The 18,791-nt window shown below is 33.8% G+C and overlaps 1 protein-coding gene across 6 annotated transcripts in view; it reads left to right on the forward strand.

The window, feature by feature from the left end:
* Positions 1-18,791, forward strand: part of ORC4 (origin recognition complex subunit 4) — a 95,954-nt gene that overhangs the window by 54,460 nt on the left and 22,703 nt on the right. For all 6 annotated transcript variants that reach the window (XM_067742021.1, XM_067742020.1, XM_067742024.1 and 3 more), the window contains 7 exons: positions 355-428; positions 3,570-3,646; positions 4,213-4,303; positions 12,627-12,702; positions 13,138-13,223; positions 16,174-16,222; positions 18,088-18,239. In XM_067742021.1, the coding sequence (XP_067598122.1) occupies positions 372-428; positions 3,570-3,646; positions 4,213-4,303; positions 12,627-12,702; positions 13,138-13,223; positions 16,174-16,222; positions 18,088-18,239 (588 nt within the window). In that variant the 5' untranslated portion in view covers positions 355-371. The remainder of the gene's footprint in view (positions 1-354; positions 429-3,569; positions 3,647-4,212; positions 4,304-12,626; positions 12,703-13,137; positions 13,224-16,173; positions 16,223-18,087; positions 18,240-18,791) is intronic.

Raw genomic sequence — 18,791 nt, forward strand, 5'->3', positions numbered from 1 at the left:
GGAGTAATTGTGTGTGAGAACCATCTAAATTGTGGAATGGAGTGTCAATTAAACCTGTACTTAGACAAAGAGGAGCCGTTGAGATGGGTTTTTTTTTCTGTTTTTATTGAGAAACAATTTACATACATCACTGTATAATTTTAAGATGTTTAGCAGGATGGTTTTATTTACATATATTATGAAATGATTCCTACAATTAGGTTCAACTGAGAATTTTTAAAGTTTGAGAAATTTGAACATTTTTCATGTTTTAAAACTTGTTTATTTTGATTCTATAATAGTACATTCTTAAATAATCTCTATAAGTTAATAGTCTTTATATTCATGCTAAAAATTATTTTTCTTTTTTTTAAGGATTTCAGTTTGTTGAAATGAGCAGTCGTAAATCAAAGAGTAACAACTTAATACAAGCAGAATACCTTTCACAGGTTGGTATATATTTTCATTACTCTGAAGGTCTGTTACCATGCAAAGGTGATAAGAGAATTAGTCATCTTCTTAACTTGAATTCTTCCCTTAGCATGTATGAAGAACCACTCTTTGCATTCTCAAGGGAAGAGTATCTTTGCTACTTCCTAATTTCAACCTCTAAGTCTTTGGATAGATGGAATCCTAACTTCACTCATGTCTTCCTAAATGTGCTCTAGTTCAGTTTAGTTTAATATTATCTTTAGAGTTTTGTACTACTTTTGGTAAATTTATTCCTAAGTATTTTATTCCTTTTGATGCTATTGTAAACGGAATTGTTTTCTTAATTTTATGTTTTATTTATTGCAAGTGTATCTAAATGAAATTGATTTTTCTATATTAATCTTGTATTCTGTAACCTTCCTGAACTCGTTTATTCTAATATTTTTTTAGTTTATTCCTTAGGATTTTCTTTATATAAGATCATGTCATCTGCAATAGAGGTAGTTTTAATTCTTTCTTCTCAATCTAGATGAATCTCATTTCTTTTTCTTGTCTAATTGCCCTGACTAGAACCTTCAGTGTAACACTGAATAAACTAGCAAGAGCAGACAATCTTATTTTGTTTTTGATATTGGGGAAATGCGTTCAGTCTTTCACCATTGAGTATGATGTTAGCTGTAGGTTTTTGTGTGTGTTCTTTATCAGGTTGAGGAAGTCCCTTTATATTCCTAGTATGTTGAGTGTTTTTATCATGAACATTTAATGTTTTCTTAAGTGCATATATATCTCTTTCGAGGAGTCTAGTAGGGAATGTGCATGATATTTCTACACTGGCATTTCTTTTTTAAAGATTTTTTTGATGTGGACCATGTTTAAAGTCTTTATTGAGTTTATTACAATATTGCTTTTGTTTTATGTTTTGGTTTTTTGGCCATGAGATATATGGGATCTTAGCTCCCCAACCGGTGATCGAACCCACACCCCCTACATTGTAAGGTGAAGTCTTAACCACTGAACTGCCAGGGAACTCCCTACACTTTCATTTCTATTTATCTGGCTTGACCAGACTACATTTCTTTTAAACAAAAACTAAATGTTGGGCTTCCCTGGTGGCACAGTGGTTGAGAGTCCGCCTGCCAATGCAGGGGACACGGGTTCGTGCCCCGGTCCAGGAAGATCCCACATGCCGCAGAATGGCTGGGCCTGTGAGCCATGGCCGCTGAGCCTGTGCGCCGGAGCCTGTGCTCTGCAACGGTAGAGGCCACAACAGTGAGAGGCCCACGTACCGCAAAAAAAAAAAAACTAAACTAAATGTTTTTGGCATTCCTTTGTGAGACCTTACCTTCCTTCTTTTAGAAGGAAAATGTTTAATTCTGTTTTTTAATTTAACTTTTACATATCTTTGTAAAGTGAACAAATCTTCCATGTGCAGCTTAATTAATTTCTACACATGTATACACCTGTTTAACTTTCATCTCAGATCACTTTAGGATTTTTGAACCTGTGACTATTCACTACAACTTCACTTTATCTCTCACTTTATTTTATACAGTTGTCTCTCTAATAGACTTTAATGAAGTTTAAAAAAAGAAAAGGACTGAGGGTTGTCTTTTGACTTCTAGTGATCTTATCTAGGGGGCGGAATACACACTATGATTCGTTGAATCTATATATGCCCCTTTAATTTTTTTACAGATATCAGCTATTACCTGTATAGTACCTATATTGTGTTATAGATAACTGCCTCTTTTAATCATCAAAACAGGCCTGCCAGAAAAGTGTTATTGTTTCTTTGGCACCAATCTTCCTATTCTTTCCCCTTCCTCTATAACTATAAGTATGGATTATTTTATCCCCAGTGAATAATTTGCTTTGATCATCCTCTGGTACATGTAAAGAGAACTCAGATCTATTTCTTTGGTATGTGAAGGATCAGTCCCATGCTGTCAGTCTGGGAGAAGCAAATAATCCTGGAGGCTTCTTGTTTCTGCTGATGGGGCTAAATCTGAAACAGCCTCCTAAGGTTTTTGTCACTGAGGACCTCTGTATTAGCAGCAAAGCAGAAAAGGAATGATTTTGATGATCCATATTTTTAAAGATCGTGATTGGCTTTTTTTTTTTTTTTTTTTTACACAACTGAATCTAAGCCCTTTGTTCTAAGGCAAACTCAAAATTTAGTTCTTTAGAAGAATTTTTTCTTAATTCCAATCATTTCGTATTTTATGTCCTAGGTGAATATAATTTCTTCCATATAATTGAGCAAATCCTTATATGCTGTTACTGCTATTTTGCAGGTTGTTTCTTGAATGTGTCATTTTTTTCCAAATACATTCATTTCTTTCCAATATATTTGCAGTGTTTTTTTAGGCATAGATCATGTTCTTTTAGTAGTATGGTGCTCTGCATCTAATAGGCCCTCAATAACTATATGGACTTTTAAATTTCTTTTTTTTTTTTTTTTTTTTTTGCGGTACGCGGGCCTCTCACTGCTGTGGCCTCTCCCGTTGCGGAGCAACAGGCTCCGGACGCGCAGGCTCAGCGGCCATGGCCCACGGGCACAGCCGCTCCGCGGCACGTGGGATCCTCCCGGACCGGGGCTCAAACCCGTGTCCCCTGCATCGGCAGGCAGACTCTCAACCACTGCACCACCAGGGAAGCCCTAAATTTCTTTTATTTCCTCGGAATCCTGACTTTTGTGACAGGTAGAGATTGATAAGGCTTGAGGTAAAACAGTTTAGATGTGTTGCTCTCTAGAGACTGAGGTGTGGTTCATGAGCATTATTAAATTAGATTACATTATTAGATTCTCTCCTGTCTTTGTTTGTTGGCTGATATGTTACGCAAAGTGAGGTATTCATTCACTCACATGGATTAAAACAGCCCTCAAATTGCTGATGTATCTAAAGGAACTAATTCTTTCTCTTGTTGAAAGCTTCATAACTAAGTTCTCATCCTTTCTCTGGGCCTTGAGATAGGTAAAAAGAATTGTTAATTTTACAACTTAGGAAAATGCCAGATGTCATGATGATAAGTTATTTAGGGAGGGTTGAATTGATTCATTAATACCTAATTCTGACTGCTATAAATGTATATTCTTATTCTTTTTTGATTGCATATGTAATATTTTCATTTATATTTATTCACTTTATTTTTATCAGGCACAAAGAATTTTACGGGAAAGATTTTGTCATCAGAGTCCACATAGTAACCTATTTGGAGTACAAGTACAATATAAGTAAGTTTAGCTATCTGCTTGTCTGTTATGAAACTACTTACAGATGCCCTTTAGGTTTTGCAAAAATTGTCATACACAGATTTTATTAAACAAGGCTAACAGACATTTTATAGAGGTAAAAAATTTTGCTTTGTATATAAAAAAATGACTGTTGTGAAGCAAGAGCAGATATCAATATTTCCATAGTGAAAAAAACCTTTTAACTTTCAATCTTGTATCATTTCTATAATCTGGTATTATGGAGAGAATTCTGAGCTTGCACCTACCTAATACTCAGCAGCCAGCTGTGGAGTGAAAGGTTCTAAGAGTTGCCACTGTTGTCCCTTGTCCCATACTATCATAAAGACCAAGATACTTCAGTGTTACTTGGTTTCTCTTTTTGACGTTTCCAGAGAATCAGTATTTGTGTTCTTCTCTGTAGGACTATTTAGAGCATAAGTCAAGTGCCCAGAAGAAGAGAAAAAAGGAATGGCTGTTTTTTGTTCAAATTCAGCTTTTAAAAAGTATTACCTAGCAAATTATTTCAGCTTTCCTTTTTAAATTTTGGCCTATTTATATCATTTCAGACACTTAATTGAGCTGCTAAAAAGAACTGCTATTCATGGAGAAAGTAATTCTGTTCTCATTATTGGACCCCGAGGATCAGGAAAGACCATGGTAAAAGCTGTTGATTTCTGATGTTCCTTTGCTTTGTAGGCATGTGATGATTCTTAGGGACAACACTGGAAATATTTTTCATTGTTTTCATTATTGTGTTACTAATATTTTGCTTTTTTTTTTAATTTAAATCATAGAAGACATGCAAAGCCTGTATAGAGTGGTATATTTGAGTTGAACAATGTTTTTTACCTTTTTCTCCCTCACAGTAACAAATTTTCAAATAATGTTTGTTCCATCATGGTCTTTTATCCTTGAAGAATTTGTGATTGACAATGGACAAAGCAGACTAGCAGCTATTGAGCCTGTACCTTGTGTCTTTTATTTATGTTTTGTCATTTATTCTTTACATTAACCCTGCAAGGTAGGTTTGGTATTGTCTCTATTTGTAGATTAGGTAACTATCATACCATGCATTCTTTTTTTTCCTCTTATTGTTTAACCCTAACTCAGGCAGTTTTTATATGTACACTCACGTCTTCTAGAATTCTCTTCTACTTTCCCTCTTTACTATATTTGCTTAGTCACCTTCAAAAGATACTGTTGCTTTTTTCCCTCAGTTTCTCTTTCTTCATTCATTATATAAGACAAATTATGGCTGTTATATTGCAAGTATTACTATTTAATTATAAAATCTGTTTTCTGCTATATTCCATGCAATAAATTTAGATTTCTCACTAATATGCTTTTTATATTATGTGTATAAGTAAAATTATGTATTATTTTATATTAAGTAAAATTATGTAAAATAGAAATAAAATTACGTTTTTATTTATTTATTTATTTATTTTGCGGTATGCGGGCCTCTCACTGTTGTGGCCTCTCCCGTTGTGGAGCACAGGCTCCGGCCGCTCCGCGGCATGTGGGATCTTCCCGGACCGCGGCACGAACCCATGTCCCCTGCATCGGCAGGCGGAATCTCAACCACTGCGCCACCAGGGAAGCCCTACGTTTTTATTTTTTAAGCAGTATGTTTTCACTGTACATTATGTAAGATGAGGAAATTAGGACTTTAGGATTTTACTGTTATCACCCATTTCCAGTATTGTTTGAAGTACATCAATTGGGAATTTAGATCTAGATAATTTCTTTTCTTTTTTAATCTTTTAAGAGTTTTTCATTTATTATAATCACATTTACGATAGTATTTATTTTTGACTGTTTAATTTGGTTCAGTCCTTGGGCTCAGTCCTTATATGTAACCACTGTTTCTTTATTCTTGTTTTTTTATTACGATTTTCCTTTTTGTGTTCGACTTCAGTGCTATTTGGGGTAGTTTTTACAGGAGAACCATGTGACTAATATGCTTTGGAATTATTAGACTATTTAAAATTATTAACAATAATTCTATTAACAATAGAAAAACTGAGCAAAGATATGCACAGAAAGATCATAGGAAATTAAATACAAAGCGATCTTAAACTTATAAACGTGTTCAATTTCACTCATATTTAGTAAATTAAATAAAAACTATAGTAATTTTCTCTATCAGGTTGACAAGAAAATCTGTAAGATTGATAACATACTGATGTTTTTGCTGGTGGTATAAATTAGAATTAGACAAAATCTAACCACACTACAAATGTGTATAATACCCATTGACTCAGCAACATTTCTAGGAATTTACTGTTGTGAAATGATGCATGTACAGTTACTTATTTCAGCACTGTTTGTTAATAGTGAAAGATGAGAAACAATATAAATGCCCATCAACAGAATACTGGTTGACAAATCATGGTACATCCATCCATATAATGGACTATGATACAGCGGTAAAAACGAATAAGGAAATATTTGTAGACAGTACATAAAGAAAAGGAAAAAAATGCTCATATTTCTGTTGGTTCATCTGTGAACCAAAAATTCCCTGAAATGTGTATATATTTTTAAAAATTTTTATTGGAGTATAGTTGATTTACAATGTTGTGTTAGTTTCAGGTATATATCAAAGGTGAATCAGTTTTACATATATACACATCCACTCTTTTTTTAGATTCTTTTCCTATATAGGCCATTACAGAGTATTGACTAGAGTTCCCTGTGCTATACAGTAGGTTCTTATTAGTTATCTGTTTTATATATAGTAGTATGTATATGTCAATCCCAGTCTTCCAATGTATCCCTGCCCCCTTTATCCCCTGGTAACCATAAGTTTGTTTTCTACATCTGTGACTTGTTTGTAAATAAGTTCATTTATACCCTTTTTTTTAGATTCCACATATAAGTGCTATCATATGATATTTGTCTTTCTGTGTCTGACTTACTTCAGTCAGTATGACAATCTCTAGGTCCATCCATGTTGCTGCAAATGGCATTATTTTGTTCTTTTTTATGGCTGAGTAATATTCCATTGTATATATGTACCGTATCTTCTTTTTCCATTCCTCTGTTGATGGACATTTAGGTTGCTTCCATGTCCTGGCTATTGTAAACAGTGCTGTAGTGACCATTGGGGTGCATGTATCTTTTCAAATTATGGTTTTCTTCAGGTATATGCCTAAGAGTGGGATTGCTGGGTCACAAGGTAGTTCTATTTTTAATTTTTTAAGGAACCGCCATACTGTTCTCCATAGTGTCTGGAGAACAATTTACATTCCCACCAACAGTGTAGGAGAGTTCCCTTTTCTCCACACTCTCTCCAGCATTTATTATTTGTAGATTTTTTTGATGATGGCCATTCTGACCGGTGTGAGGTGATACCTCATTGTAGTTTTGATTTGCATTTCTCTAATAATTAGTGATGTTGAGCATCTTTTCGTGTGCATTTTTTTTAAATTTATTTTTGGCTGCATTGGGTCTTCGTTGCTGACCGCTGGCTTCTCTCTAGTTGCGGCGAGTGGGGGCTGCCCCTCGCTGCCGTGCGCTGGCTTCTTATTGCAGTGGCTTCTCTTGTTGCGGAGCACGGGCTCTAGTCACCCGGGCTTCAGTAGTTGTGGCACGTGGGCTCAGCAGTTGTGGCTCACGGGCTCTAGAGCACAGGCTCAGTAGTTGTGGCGCATGGGCTTAGCTGCTCTGTGGCATGTGGGATCTTCTCGGACCAGGGCTCGAACCCGTGTCCCCTGCGTTGGCAGGCAGATTCCCAACCACTGCGCCACCAGGGAAGTCCCCATTTTTTTATATATAAATTTATTTTTATTTTTGGTTGTGTTGGGTCTTCGTTGCTGTGCAGTGGCTTTCTGTGCTTGTGGCGAGTGGCGGCTACTCTTTGTTGCAGTGCATGGGCTTCTTATTGTGGTGGCTTCTCTCATTGCGGAGCATGGGCTCTAGGCACGTGGGCTTCAGTAGTTGTGGCTGACGGGCTCTAGAGCACAGGCTCAACAGTTGTTGTTGCGCACGGGCTTAGTTGCTCCGCGGCATGTGGGATCTTCCTGGACCAGGGCTAGAACCTGTGTCCCCTGCATTGGCAGAAGGATTCTTTACCACTGCACCACCAGCGAAGTCCTTTCATGTGCTCTTTGGCCATCCATGTGCCTCCCTAAGATATTAAACACAAATATAGTGAGTTATTTGTTGAGGCAGGGATATGGGAACAGAGGTAGGAATCTTTTCACTGCATATCTTTTTATACTTTTTGAGGGGTAAACTATATGACCATACAATCTATCTTAAAAACTAAAGAATGGAAAGTTGGTTGAAGGCAAGGGTAAAAACCCCAACAACCTGCTTAACAGAACAAATCACTAAAGTCATTCAGACCACAGAAATGCAAAAGAGAATTGAAGTTTAGTAATATGGGGAAATGTAAAAAATATTTTAAATACATCAAAAATTATTTTGCACATTACTTACAACATGGCTGGGATTGAATTCTTGGGTCACAGTTTTTTCTCCTTTGGAATTACATAGATTTTATTCAATTTGTATTCTGTGGGAAAACTCCAAAGGTAGGCTTTTCTTTTTTCCTTTATAAATTGCTGTTTCAATCTGGATAGTTTAGATTATGCAGTCATAACAACCCTAAATTTCAGTGTCTTGACACAAAAGTTTATTGTTTACTTTTGCTCTATGCATAGTGTGGATCAGCAAGGGGACACTGTTCTCTGTAGTCACTCAAAGGAAGTGGTGGATGTTATGTCAGCATTTCTCCACAAACACCCCCGTGGAAGAAAGGGAGCATGATGAATCATGGACACTCTTAAAGTTCCTACCCAGAGGTGATACAGAACACATCTCACAGTTCATTGAACAGAGTGAGTCACATGGTCACACCTAATTTCAAGAGAGCAAGGAAGTGCATTTTTCCTAGGTGCCTAGAAAGGGAGGTTAAGCAGAAGTAAGGTGAACATCACTGATGACCACCACAGCTAACATGTTTTGAGTTTGTGATATTTCCTCGTCTGGATGCTTTTAGAATTTCTCTGTCTTAGCAGTGTGAACATTTCACAGGCTATTTCCAAGTGTGGGTCATAAAAACTGAAGCTCTGCAAACCCTCTTAATGTGAATTTAAGTCTTTCTTTAGTAAAGGATAATTTTCCTTTCTTTCCAGTTTTCATTATTTTATTGTCTTTGGAAAACACATTATCCTACGTATTTTTTATTTATTTAATTTAATTAATTTATTTTTTTTTGTGGTACATGGGCCTCTCACTGCTGTGGTCTCTCCCGCCGCGGAGCACAGGACCCTGACACGCAGGCTCAGCGGCCATGGTCCACGGGCCCAGCCACTCTGCGGTATGTGGGATCCTCCCGGACCGGGGCACGAACCCGCGTCCCCTGCATCGGCAGAAAGACTCTCTACCACTACGCCACCAGGGAAGCTCTATCCTATGTATTTTTTTTTTTTTTTTTTTTTTGCTGTACGCGGGCCTCTCACTGTTGTGTCCTCTCCCGTTGCAGAGCACAGGCCCTGGAGGCGCAGGCTCAGCAGCCATGGCTCACGGGCCCAGCTGCTCCGCGGCATGTGGGATCTTCCCGGACTGGTGCACGAACCCGTGTCCCCTGTGTCGGCAGGTGGACTCTCAACCACTGTGCCACCAGGGAAGCCCTATCCTATGTATTTTGGAAGAACATTTTTACATAATACTTTAATTCTTCAAGGAGCTCCATAGTGATACTCTTGTATCAGTACAGGAGAAAATGAGATCTAGGAAATCAGTACATTAGACCTGTTATTCTGTGGTACACTGCACATCTTGAAACAAAGTAACAATACAACAGAGAAGTTGAATCTCAGTGATTTATACATCAAAGTGTCAAGCCTAACAATATAACTTGAACAGCTAATGACTGAATTTATTCTGAACTTTCATCTTGGAAGTTTGTCCCTAAAGGCATGGAGAAAGTTCAGAAAAAAGGAAACAGAGCTAGTAAACGCTTACAAAGTTGTATAAGTAAATACAAATTAAAGCTATACTCCATTTCATTAGTAAATTGGCTAAAATAGATACATTTTTTTACAGAAAAAGTAAGCAGATAGTACAGAGTTCCCATATAATCTCCACATACATACATGCATACACGTGCACACAGTTTCCCCTATCATTAATATCTTGCTTTAGTGTGGTACATTTGTTAAAATTAATGAAAGTGATAGTGAGACATCATTACTAACTAAAATCCATTGTCTACATTAAGGGTCACTCTTTGAATTCTACAAGTCTGTGGGTACAGCACACTGTTCTAGTGTTTTGACGTCATTTATCTAATGTGAGTTAACTGGAATATGGAAGAACCCATACCTGGTATTCCATTTTGGTACAATTTAATTTATTCCTACTGCACTCCAATATTGAGAGGTCAAAAAGATAAGGAGTATTGTTTAACTCGTGCCACTTTTGTGATTTGTTGTATGTGGGAGTATCCTGAGATATAAAATATATTCTTAGATAAGAATTTTATTATGTAATATAATTAGTATAATTATATATATCATAGCATTAGTACAGTCGTGTTAGTAATATTATTTAGTATAATCATGTAAATTTGAACTTAAAAAATAAGATTACAGTATATTTAAAACACTATCCTTGGCCAAACTATCCAAAATACAAAAATTCAAAATCTACAGTTAAGCGATAAAGGTAACAGATATTGTGGTTTGTTGTATTTCAAACATTTATTTTAAAAATAGATATGGTTCCAAATGACAGATTGGACCCTGGAAAATACTCTTCTATATAGAGATAACTGTAGACAAAGAAACTTGCTAGATGGTTAAGTAGGATGTTTCTTCTAGTTGATATTTCCTCTAGTTGCATATTGTTGAATCTTGTGTTCCATAAAGTATTTGGGAATAGTAATAGTAGGTAAGCATAAAAATCTCTGGGTGTTGGCAGTTCTAAGCAAGCTGTGCTACTATGTTGGTAAAATTAATTTTTAGCTACAAAGAATGTGGAGATGGGGTAGCCAAATTCGTTATGATGGTTAGTGTAACATAACCAACTAAGTTTTTTTAGTACATAATATAGTTTAAAATATTTGAAAAGATGACATTGTTTCCTTGAAAAAAAAACAGGCATTATGTGATTGGTAACCTAGCTAATTACACAGTAAATTTTAGCAATATCCAGAGTGGAACTAAAATTATTATTTGAAGGCATACTTGCTAATATGATCATTTCAGACGGTCACACCTCGTTAAAAAATTGTGAGCTGATTCAAGCAAATCATAGTAACCTGGTGTTAAAGTAAATTCAGTGGAAAGAGGCTATAAATCTGTTACAACTCTCTCTATGCATATGTAAAATGAAGGTATTATTATTAACCCTGTTTCATTTTGCAAAGAATTTGAAATGGTTTTGAACAATTCATCAAACGTAAAATGATTTTAAACATAAAATCAGAGCCAGGGAAATATAAATATTATGTAAGTAAAATATCAAGAGGTGGGGGAAAGAACACAGCAGGTTACTAAGAGAATACAGCATAAGAGACCCGAGTTTGTATCATTTGGGGGCTAACTCTTGCGATAGGGTCTGACTTGATCCAAAGACGGAAAAGTACCACCTCATCTTCTGACAGTTTTCTGTAAAGAATGTAACATCTCAGCTGGGCTTTTACTCATAGTATGACAGTTGACATTTTGAGATTGTCTTTTTTTAAGAGGACTTTTTTAAGAGGACTACCTGTGATCTGAGGTAGAATTCCATATGCTTTAGAAACTATACAGATATACCGGGAATAGCTAGTATGTTTGATATACTGTTGTGAAACGTAATAATTTAAAATGAGGGTATTTGTTTTCTTTCTATTGCACAAAGATATTACAGTGACAAATAGAGGTAGAATATTGCAAATACAAATAGTATTTTATTTTTCAAAATAGCTTACCAGTTGTCTCAGTGACTTTGTTGAATAATCCTTTTTGTCCTCACTAAATTTTGATGCCATCTTTATTGTATACATAGCCTAATTTCCTGGACTATATATTTTGGGATAGTACCATTCTATTTCTATTTTCATATTAAAAAGAATAATCTGCCATTACTCTTCCTTTTAAAAAGCTTTATGTTTTTTCTTAATTCTATTTATTTTCAAATTTAAGGAAATATGTAGTATTAATATGAAGAGATATATATGATAGTGCAATATGAGTGATAAGATGTAACAAATCAAAAAATATAAAGAATGTAAGTATGTGGCATAGAAACCTGTAATTATAAAAATGTGAAGCTTTATAATTGAACAGTTTAAGGTGGCATAACACTTTCTGGGTATTTTTAGTAGTAATTACTATTATATTTTATTAGTATTAATAATTTTTTTTTAATTGTGAGCTCTAAGTTTAATAAGGGCTTTCTTTGCTTACCTAGCAGCTAACAAAGGCAACATCTCTTTTTTCAGCTTAACCTCTTGGTATTTCTTTCTTAATTTTCATTTTAAGGTAACATACAAAGTAGTTCACAGTATTTCATAAAAATTGCTGTATTGGGGGCAGATGTTTTGCTATCATTTAGCATTGTTCTTGTACTTATTTTCAATAGCTTTTAACTGATTTCAGTGATAATTTTGTAGAGTAAATGGTGGAGACATATAATGAACTGACTGAAACATGAAGTTCTTAAGTGGCCATAGTTTTATGTGACTTCTACTGTAGAGAAGTATTTCTTTGAAAACTTAAGGGTTATTTCTGAACGTTTATTAGAAGTTTGGGTAGCTGATTGAGAGAGTGTGGCATCAGTCCAGGCTCTGGCATCTTAAGAGTCAGACTTTAGGAGTTCAGTTAAACTTTCTATCTACAGAGAATCTGCAAATTTAATTGTTGATTTTTAAATGACAATCTGTTTATATTCTGTTCCTATTACTGATAGTTTAAAAAAGAATATGGGCTTATCATCTTTTACCTATTATTAAATATTTCATAAACTTTTTAATATTATTTAGTTAATAAACCATGCTTTGAAAGAACTAATGGAAGTAGAAGAAGTGAGTGAAAATGTATTACAAGTTCACTTAAATGGTAAGTATGTCCTCATTTTGTTATTGGAAATGATGTAAGCCATGTGAGCTTTTTATGTTATGAACCTTAATTTACTAGTGTGTTTTAAATCTGCATTAATAACTATATTTTAAAAACTAAATCCTTGTTTAACAACTTTTACTTTAGCACACTGTACACAGTATTTTTAGAAATTAAAAAAATATTAATAAAGGAGACACATAAGGTCTCTTGTTTTTTTTTAAATACTAATCCCAAGGAAGATGGTTCTTTGAGTCTATTAAATGTTTTCACTGTTGAGTTTTTAAAAGGAAATAATGTACACTAACAGGCTTTGACTTTTTTCTTTCTAGTTAAATTTTTAAAAGCATTAGAAAATTTACTTGAAAATAATCTGCATTGTATCAAATACATATTTCATTTTTATTAAATACTTTAAAATGGGCTTTATTTCAGGACTGCTGCAGATCAATGATAAAATTGCCTTAAAGGAAATCACAAGGCAGTTAAATCTGGAAAATGTAGTTGGAGATAAAGTTTTTGTAAGTATCATTTTCATTATTTTATTAAATAGGCTTCAAATTAAAGTCTGTATAGCATAGATATGTTTATATTTTTGGAAGAGTAGGAAGAGTTCAGAGATTCTAAATTGAAATATGTAAGATTCTTATAAGAATGTACAATGTACTAGGATGCATTTATTCATCAAATCTTTATGTTTAGATTTTTTTTGAAGTAGGTTATACTAGTTATAAAATACTTCAAGAAATCCAGGTTTGTGTAGATATTATCTGAGTTTGTTTCTTTATCTGTAAGGTAAATATTATGATTCTCTACCCTTGGAGATAGATTAATACGTTTTTAAAAATACTACACTCTGGCAGTCTATTTCTAGTCTTATGAGACTTGGATAGCATGGGAGTAGTGGAAAATGTATTGAATTTGAAGCTACAAAAAGTGGATTTGAGTCTTGCCCTATAACTATTGACTACCTGGTAATCATGGCTAATAAATATCTTTGAATTACAGATTCCTCACCTGTTAAATTGGCATTATCTTATTATACTTACCTCACAGATTTATTCTAAAGAAGAAAAGAAGTATTAAACATCATTTATGTTTTTTTTTTTAAATAGGATGGTAATATGCTGTGCAAATGTCAGTTATCTCTTATTATTAAAATGATCTCAGAAAGTTACCCACATCTCATTATTGTAGCTTGGAATCTCAGGACAGTAAACATCAATAACTTAAACTGATAAGAAATGTTTTGGAACTTTTATTAAACTTTTTACCTACCACTTGATTTATAAGGCTCAAGGGAAACATGATTAACTTGCAGCTGCCTTAATTTTCATAATGAAATGACTCATCTGCTTAATGCAATTGAAGCAGGTTGTAGACGTTCCAAGTTCATTTTCTGGTCACTGGTGATCATTCAGTGGTGTCACTCTAATCTCTAAACTGTGTCTCTGTTCTGCAGTAACACTGACATAGTTGTGTAAGCCTCCTAACATTTAGTAATTTTATTCTTTAAAAATTACCTATAACAAGTTGAGCCAATCATGTGTTACCCTTCCATTATCTACAGGTCTTTTTTTTTTTTTTTTTGGCTGCATTGGGTCTTCATTGCTGCACGCGGGCTTTCTCTAGTTGTGGTGAGCGGGGATAATCTTCATTGCGGTGGGCAGGCTTCTCATTGCAGTGGCTTCTCTTGTTGCGGAGCACGGGCTCTAGGTGCGTGGGCTTCAGTATTTGTGGCACATGGGCTCAGTAGTTGTGGCTCGCGGGCTCTAGAGCGCAGGCTCAGTAGTTGTGGCACGCAGGCTTAGTTGTTCTGCGGCATGTGGGATCTTCCCGGACCAGGGATCGAACCCGTGTCCCCTGCATTGGCAGGCGGATTCTTAAACACTGCACCACCAGGGAAGTCCCTATCTACAGGTCTTTGAAGTGCAAGTTCAAATGCTTCTTCTGTAAATCTGTTGTTCTACCTCCTGTCCAGAATGTAATGTAGAAGATAGCGGCCTAGTTGGCAAAGGAGAGTTACTATTACGTAGACTCTGTTTGGCTTTTGGTTTCCAGTAGATAAGTGTTTCTGACTTTTCTAAATAGAGCTATTTGCGTTGGATTCATATGAAATAATACAAGGCACAGTTGGTTATCATCCTAGTCATCACTATTGTTATCATAATCCCCACATATACAGATTATTAGTTTAACTTCTACATTGTATAGATTAGGCACCTGAGGCTAAGAGAACATAATTAGTGTGCCTAAAGTCATAAAATGACAAAGGCTGGGCATTAAGAAACTAAGTGATTTAACCCAGACCCTTTCTGTTTTGATGTACTTAGAGCAAACTTGTATATTCATTTTTTTATATATATATATATATATACACACACACACACACACACACACACACATAAATGTGTATATTTATATAAATATATACTCATATAAGTAAATTCTTATAATATGTGCATATGAATTTAAGTATATACTTACACTTAATGTCAGGTATAATAGTCTTTAAAAAAATAGCAAAATGTAAGCAACCTTTGAGTAACTTTGACCACTGATTTTCCAACAGATTGTCTCTGAGCCTTTGTTTATGTTATGGTAAATACCTCTTGCCCTGCCTACCTTGGAAATAGTATTACTTGACAGTATGTAATCATCACAAAATATGTAGAAGCTCTTTAAAACCTGTTATGCTATTTTATATCAGTTCTCTCTACTGGGAAACAAACAAGTGGGTTTCTTTTTTCCTGTATATCTCCTCAAATTTAAAGTTGGCTGTTTCTTTAAATTAAGAAATCTGAATGAAGTAAAAATTAAGGACTTAAGTGAAAAAATATTTTAATGAGGCCTTTATCCACAAGCTGGAACATCTGGATAATGCATCTGCTACTCTATTAATTTCCAACCAGAATATTTAAGTTGTATCCAAAAATGTTTTGGCTGTGTTCCAAGTAAACATAGCCAAATTTGATATGATATATACAAATTCTATAATATTCTCTTGAATAGAGAAACACTGTTGTATTGTCTGATGTTTGAGGCAAGTTTCTTCTCCCTTTTCCTTTTGTATCTCATTTAAATTCATGGTAATTTTTTTAATGGTACAAGTTTGAGACTTGCTAGAGACTGATGTGTTTCAAGATACAAAGTGCAATGGATTTCTTGATCTCTGACTATTCAGAATATAACAACTCTTAAAAATTACCTTTAAATAAAGTTAACAGTTTTACAGATTTTATCCAGAAAATATAAAATTTTGAACATGGCATAATAATGCCATTTTCAGTGCTATGCCATCTCTACTTTTGTATTTAAGTTTTAGATTGTAAGCATAGAGATATTCAGCTCAGAATCTGGCCAGTGACTTTGGCCAGATACACGGTGTCTATACAGTATATAGAATCATATAGCCCTCTTTTATTCTTTATTTCACTAAACTTCTAGTCATGGTATCTTTTTGTTATTCAGGGAAGCTTTGCCGAAAACCTTTCATTTCTTCTGGAAGCTTTAAAAAAAGGTAAATATTAGTATGTTTAACAATATCAAACAATAATTGTTTAGCTTTATTTATCCCTTGATCATACGCTTTTACAAAAACAAATAAAGAAATATAAAAAAGAATAAAATAATGACCATTGAAGTCCCTAATAATAGTGATTATTCCAACTAACATTTGATTTCATATCTTTATTCACCTGTAGTATATCGTTGGTATAGACATAATTTTCAATAAGAATAAAATCTTTTCTATTTTGTTGTGTGATATACATCTTTTCACTTACTCATGGTATGTCGTAAGCATCTTTCCATGTCAGTAAATATTGAGGTGCATCATCATTTTTATGGTTCTCATATATTTCATTTTAAAAATATAAATTAACTATAATTTATAATTCTAATATAATGAATTATAATTTATTAATCACCAGCTATCAACTTTTATTTCTAATTTTGTATAATTAGGAAGAAATGCTTAAATGATCATCCAGATTTCCTGGGGTAAATTTCAATGAGTAGAATTCTAGATTAAAAGGTTCTACATTTAAAAGAATAAATATTAATTACCAAACTACCCTAGAAGGTCCATTTTCTAAACATATTTAAAAGTACTTTTTTCCTACAGGACCTCAAAAACAATTATTTTCATGTTTGCCTATTTAATAGAAAAAAAATTTTATTTTAGTTTAATTTGCATAATTTGTATACTGATGATGCTCATATCAAATTTTAATTGGCCACTGATATTTCCTGGTTTGTGTTTTTCCTGTTGGTTCTTTGCCTTATTTTGGTGGTTTATCTCATACTTATTATGTGAATTCTTGCACTTGTTTCTTTCTTAAGTTTGGTTTGGACTTTTCTGCTGAATAGAAGTTTAAAATTTTTTACATAGTCAAAATTTTTCTCTCCTTCATACTTTGACATTCACTTATATTTTCATCCAGTACATATAATTCATAATTTGGCTGGAATTTATTTTGGTAAGGTGTAAAGTAAAGATCTAATCTTGAATATACCACTTTTTCCATTGTTATGTAATGCTATATTTTATCAAAAACTAAAGTACTGTATTTTGTAGGTCTAGACTTCTGAGTGGTCCCTGTGGTTTTAATGTCATTTAGGTTAATGCATATGTTTTATTATCTATTGGATAATATTATCAGATATTATCTAACAGATAATAATTATTATTAATAAATCTGTTTATTATCAGTTTTTTTCACTTTTTATGCAAATATAAAGCCTTAGACCTTAAGGTAATAGTGATTGTTCTGCTAAAGTAGTTTCCATTGTTGTGAGGAGAAAAACAAATCCACAGAGTCATGTTGAACTTTTCCCTATTGTAGAAGTGTTAAAATTGTCATTAGTAGGAGTTAAAGTAGCTTTGGTTAAACTTCACAGTACAACGGTTATTTATAAAAATTATTTCTATGGGAAGATTTACTTTGTATTTCTACTAACTAAAAATAAGTCTCTTTTGAAGTAATAGTTTTATGTCCCTCTGTATTTAATCCCAAAGTGTTTTGGTCTCTGTAGGTGTTAAAAGATCCTTGTCAATTTTCTGATGATAGAAGAATTACGTTTACATAATTTAAAAAAAACAATAATCTTCAGTCATTTAAATGATTTTCTTAACATCAGTAAAGCTACTAGAGTCTGGTGATTAGACTGAATTACCTGAGGGCCATAGGGGCTATTTTGTCCTTTGAATAATTTTTTTTGTTGAATAAATGTACAAGCATTGGTAAGTGCCCCACCCAAAGTAGGTTATCAATATATTTTTTTTGAATTGAGTTTTAAAAAATGAAATGTAATAAATAGTTTGGAAATTTAAGAAAGGCTGATATAATTGCTTGTTAATATAAAACTCTTATTTTTTCTTAGGTGACCGGACTAGTAGTTGCCCAGTGATCTTCATATTAGATGAATTTGATCTTTTTGCTCATCATAAAAACCAAACACTCCTCTATAATCTTTTTGACATTTCTCAGTCTGCACAGACTCCGGTAGCAGTTATTGGTCTTACATGTAGATTGGTAAGTGTTTCTATTTTAAAAATTGATTATAATATTTAGAAAATTAAAGTTTAATTACTGACTTAGTTACTATGTAGGTCATTTTTCAAATGTATTTCATCAATACTTGGCACATTTATCCCACTTTTCAACTCAAATTGAGGAAAACAAGGAAATATTTATCACATATCTTGATAGACTAATACCTCCTGCCATCTAATCAAATCACTGAATAAAAAAATGTGAAGTGAGATTATGCTAATAAATATAATTTCTACATTAGCAAATAAAGAGAAAGGTAAATGACCTCACTACCATTTTATAAAAATTGCTAATAGTTTCTACTTTTTACATTTAAGATTCTTTCCATATTTTAAAAATGCTTGGAATCAACTCAAAATGATACTGTCCCAACTTTGTAAGTATACATCTCCAGAAATGGAAGGGATTATCTCTATCAGGCTGTCACTGTAGATAGTGGCTTCTTTGCTCCTTGGAGGATTTTAGAATGATTTAACCATAGTGTTAATGTCACTATCACATTACTTTGTGAAGACTCCATGTATGTTGAAC

This window comes from Pseudorca crassidens, chromosome 6 (assembly GCF_039906515.1).
Source record: "Pseudorca crassidens isolate mPseCra1 chromosome 6, mPseCra1.hap1, whole genome shotgun sequence".
NCBI lineage: Eukaryota > Metazoa > Chordata > Mammalia > Artiodactyla > Delphinidae > Pseudorca > Pseudorca crassidens.